Raw genomic sequence first — 5241 nt, forward strand, 5'->3', positions numbered from 1 at the left:
GGTATGCAGGTAACAATACATCAATCTTGAATGATGCATCGATTTGGTGATCCAATATCACTGAGACATAAAATGAAAAGCGAGAACAATTTGGTCATGCCTTTATTTTGAAACTCCCATTTGAACATCTGTGCCACCTTTCTTGTCCCTGTGCACTTCCTTCCTAAACATTTTTAAACAGTTGTTCTTGTGCCAGGTACATGATTTCACCCCATGTCAGTCACAGGCCCCCGAATTTAATCAGATTTTGTGACGTCAGCAAAATATCAGTGTAATTTTGTACTCTGGTCAAATTTGTGATCACTGTTTGGAGAGTGGTACCTTGGTTTTACGATGATGATGATGCAGACAAGTCCACTTTAAAACTGTGTTCAGTGTGGACCCTGTCAAGGATGTAGTTTTTTGATCTGTATGTGTATATGTTGGCAGATATCTCAGAGTTTTCAGTAAAATGTGGTGGACAGGCAGGCAGTGTTTCATTAGGTTTGGACACAATTTCGAGAATTTTTCATTTTCAGATTTCTGTAAATCAGGACAGGATCCAGAAAATATAGAAAACAAACTTATTCTTTAGAGTATAAGTCACTGTATTATAAATACAAATATATAATTTAATTTGTTTTGTGCATTGCTGGAGTGTACACTTTATTATTGGCATTTATTCTTTTGTTATTGGAGTTTGTTTTTGTGCTTTGATTCCTGGGAAAGTCTGATATAAATAGTTGTTATTAATGAACGCATGTTTTTTGGCATAAAAGTCCTCCTAAACTAGTAAAAAAACAAAAAATAACAAAAAAAAAAAAAACCCCAAGCAAACAAAGTCCAGATAACAGAAATTTTTGTAGGACATGAAAAGGTTCAGGTAAAGATGCAGATGTAAGAATATTCTTTTAATTAGTGGCACATGTTAAATATTTAAGATGTTAAGAGTTTTTGTTTTTTTTATGCCGACTCATCACTTCTTCCATGCGTTTTCCAACAAGAGCATTTTTACTGCATCATTTAGAAGGCTTAAGTCTGTAACTGCAAATGTAGGTTTCATGTAGGTCAAAGTTCAAAAGATGTGCATCACCATGTTTTTTCAGGATGTTTTGAAAAATTTCATGCATACACTGCAGAGGTTTTATTACGTGTGACAAAGGAGCAACAGTGGAACCACTGCACTAGAACTTTGTTTTTCTAATAATGAAGAACTTTGCCTGTTTGTGTGCAGATCGTGTTGGAGCTGAATGATGCTCGTCTTAACTATGCGGTCTGACAGGGACTGATTCCGTTGAAGTGACCCATGCTTCTGCTTTCATGGATGCTGGAGTTGAGATTTGTGACTTTGTGTTTCCAGATGTTCAGTGGTCTCCTGAAGCACACACCACCTCTGGCCTCTGCTGCCGCCTCCTCTTCTGCCTCAGACCAAAACAGCAGTGCACAAACCACCGTTCCCACAATCCCACGGGGACACCTGGTTGTGGGTCCTAAGGACCAGCTTCGCCTCCTCACCTCTGTGGGCACCACGGCGACGTCCAATCACTGCACAGTGACTGGGGCCTACAACGCAAAACACGCTGGAGGAGGTGGAAGACCAATAACCCCGCAACCTCCTTCCTCTCTTAGCGAGGAGGATGATGGAGGAGGAGGGGGCAGGGTGAAGAAGAAGCGGAAGAAAAAGGACAGGAGGGAACGGGAGAAAGGAGGAGGGGAGGGAGAGCAAAGGGAAAGCAGTAAACCAAAGAAACGAAGGGAGGAGAAGGAGTCTTTAGTGGTCACACTGAGGCAGAGCAAGGAGCCCAAGAAATCCAAGGATCGCAGGAAAGAGAGCGGGCCGGAGCCCAAACATGTGGCAGGTGCTGCTGCGGCCCTCGTGCCCGCCGAGGTGCTGGTCAAGGTGCCCGCAAAAAGAGGGAGGAAACCCAAGATCAAAATCCTGCCTCCTCTACCCACAAATCAAGGTAGGAAGTGATGGTGGCTACTTTTGCTTTTGTAGATGGTTAATTAATTTGTGAGGTTTTGGTGCTGGGATTTTTGCAGGTGTGGTATTCAGAGGCAGTTTTTCATCTTGAGCTCAGATAACTGACATGAAACTGAAATGCAGTGACAACACAAAAACAGTAAAAGACACATGCATCCATAAACTGCCATAGGATGGGAGGTGGAGCATAAAGACTGATAACTTTTTTGGGGGCGGGGGGGGGTGAAATCAGCACAGGACAAAAACTCCCTTAGAAGCACTGTGTGATGTTTGCAGCCTCAGGCTCTTTCTCTGACTGTAAGTGCAGGTTTTTCTTTATTTGAAAGAATGAATGGGATTCATCTTGACATTGTTATTAAGTTCACACTGAAATTGCAAGGCCATCAAGATGCAGCTTTGCACAATTTATTCATGTAGAAAAAGAATTTGTCGAGTAAAAAAGACACTGGAAAGAAAAGGTAAATAGTTTTCAGGGGTCACCTTAGAGTTGTGCATTCATCAACATTAGGAGTGTTAATGTCGGCGAATCCAAAGCAGCTGTAGACCGTCGGCAGTGCTGGACCTATCTGTCACTCCAATAAGTCTTCAAAAGTTGTTTTTTTTTTTTCTTTTTTTTTGTGCTGCTGTTTTCTTCTGCTCAATTACAGTTTCAACTGCATACTTTATAAATTTCATTGTAAATTCTGCAGTGGTACGGTCGCGACATTCAGTTGTCATGAGTTTAGATGGTGCCATCTTGTGGCCTTAGATAATAATGCATTCTTTTTTGACATAGAAATTGTTTTGAAATGCATAATTTGCAGGACCAAACAACTTAGATAAGATATCAGACAACAACCTATCAGCATTTCCCCTATAATTTTTTTTTCAGGCCAAATTTGCAAGGTGCATTGCACAAAAAAAAGTGAGTTGCTAAGAAATGCAAAAGCTTAAGTTACATGGTGTACTCATTAGTCCTACAAAGCTTGAGCATTGGTTTAGCACAAAAATACTTTATACAAAAAAGTATTTTTCACAGCAGTCTGTACTCACTGTTCTTGAAATGAAGCAACAACTCCACCTGGTGGATATTTATCATGAATTCAGGTAAAATATTGCTCTAGTCTTTCATATTAAAGGACACCCATAGACTAAAATCTCTGAGTTTAAGCATCAGTAACTGCATCACCTACCAACTGCATGGGTGCAAACAATATATTTGTGTATAGGGGAAATTTAATGTAACTTTTATTGCCAGAATTATTTCCTTCATCACTGGCAGATCTTAGCGTGCATGTGCACCCACTTTTTTCTTCAAAGTTTAGCTGCAGGCACCCCACTAAAGTATGTCAACACAAAAGAAGGTTGGGCCAAATGTGGCCTGCGTGCTGCAAATTAGCAGCCATGATTCAGGCGCAGAACAGAAGCTGACTTGTCAAGCTGCTGTCGGAAAATCCCCTCACAGTTCGCATTAAGACATGGAAAGTTTCATGCTTTTTTTAAATTGTACTTATCTGGTGTGAAGCAGCAGTTAGAGAGCAGGAGTTTTAGCAGAACCAACACATGGCGGGGAAGATGAGAGAACGTTTCATGAATAAAGATATCTGCAGTGCAAAAATACATTTTGAGGTACAGTGTGATGTCCGTTTTTGATATGTTGATAGGAGTCAAAATGTGTGAAATAGATGTAACTTTAAAGGGGAACAGCAACACTTGTTGAGAAGCCCCGGGGAAGACCCAGGACACGCTGGAGGGACTACATCTCTCGGCTAGCTTGGGAACCCCTTGGGGTTCCCCCGGAGGAGCTGGGGGAGGTGTGTGTGGATCGGGAGGTCTGGGTGGCTTTGCTTGAGCTGCTGCCCCCGCGACCCGACTCCGGATAAAGCGGAAGAAAATGGATGGATGGATGGATGGATGGATGTTTGTGCATTCCTTGGTAAAAATTGTTATTCATACACTTACAGAATGTTTGAGTGCAGTGTAGATATTATTTGAATCAAATTTGCTGCTAAATTGACATGTAAATGGCCATTGGCTGAAGTCAGTGGAGGGCACTTCTGGTTGATGGCACTGGTTGGGGTCTCCTCTGCTGGGGACGACTGCAGTTTACTGAGCTTGCTCATTGAAGTTCTATTAGTCTCGTCAAGAAACAGGTAGAATATGCCGGAAAGCTGCACATGTTGGCAAAGCCACAAACGACGGAACAAGGAAGACAATATTTCCTTCCATAAGTAAGTGGTTTTGGTTATTCTTGTCACTTTGTCTGTGACATTTGGTTGATAAACAGGTGTATGTTTTCTGCTGGTGCCTGTGTTGTCCGAGGACACAAACCACACTTACACACACCACTCACACACAGATGTGCACACACACCACTGACTTCATGAATGAATCTCGGTCAGTAAAGGATAATTGTGTAAAAGTTGGGACGTTGTGTAAAATGTAAATAAAAACAGAATACAATGATTTGCAAATCCTCTTCAACCTATATTCATTTGAATACACAAGATATTGAATACACCACAAAGACAAGATATTTAATGTTCAAATATTTTCACACAAGCAAAAAGGTTTATCAGTTTGAACATTAAATATGTTTGCTTTGTGGTGTGTTTGCTTTGTGGTGTGTCCAGCTCTCCACAAGTTCTTTTATACTCACTCGACTGGTAAGCACTGAAAGCCGAGATAGACATGTCCCAACTTGTCCTCTAACACTCCGAAACGGAGGTGTTCCTTTGTCTCGCTTCATCAGCGAATCGGTCGTGACGCGCGAAGCCTCCGCGCGGCTTTCCATGACAAAATCTCTTGTTAAAAGTGAAATCTGCTGGAAAATGGCTGATGTCCAGGTCTTGTGATAACCAGAGAAAGAGCACACGACGGTCTCGTATCCACAGAGCCATCAGCTTAGAAATGATCCAGTGGTTTGTGCCGCATCGTCGCAGCTCGCAGCGCGGCGCACCGACCGTCCTTTAAAGGGGTCCTTAAACCTGTAGTTAAAGTCCTTATTCTCTGTGAAGCCCGTAAAATTTTCACTGAAAGCCAGATAAATTTTTCGAATGGTTTCCAGGTGCCAGTCTCTAACAGCTTCTGAAAAAATTCTGATGGAAAAAAAGTCCTTTTCATTCCGCCATTTCCAGACAATGAAAATCCGACAAGGGGGCGGGACCACTCCTTCCACAAGGCGTGCTCACAGGCGAATGACGTCACCGTCAGGCGTGGAAAAACTCATGCATGCGCACGAGGGTTCAAGCATGTCTGACGTAAAAACATATAAATGAAATCCATATAGTTTTTGAAAA

At 42.0% G+C, this 5241-nt stretch overlaps 1 protein-coding gene across 1 annotated transcript in view; it reads left to right on the top strand.

The window, feature by feature from the left end:
• chd6 (chromodomain helicase DNA binding protein 6) overlaps positions 1–5241 on the top strand; it is a 255681-nt gene that overhangs the window by 130461 nt on the left and 119979 nt on the right. Inside the window, exon 3 of the mRNA XM_034165956.1 lies at positions 1340–1943. Coding sequence (XP_034021847.1) covers positions 1340–1943 — 604 coding nt within the window. The remainder of the gene's footprint in view (positions 1–1339; positions 1944–5241) is intronic.

This window comes from Thalassophryne amazonica, chromosome 3, assembly GCF_902500255.1.
Source record: "Thalassophryne amazonica chromosome 3, fThaAma1.1, whole genome shotgun sequence".
NCBI classification, from domain to species: domain Eukaryota; kingdom Metazoa; phylum Chordata; class Actinopteri; order Batrachoidiformes; family Batrachoididae; genus Thalassophryne; species Thalassophryne amazonica.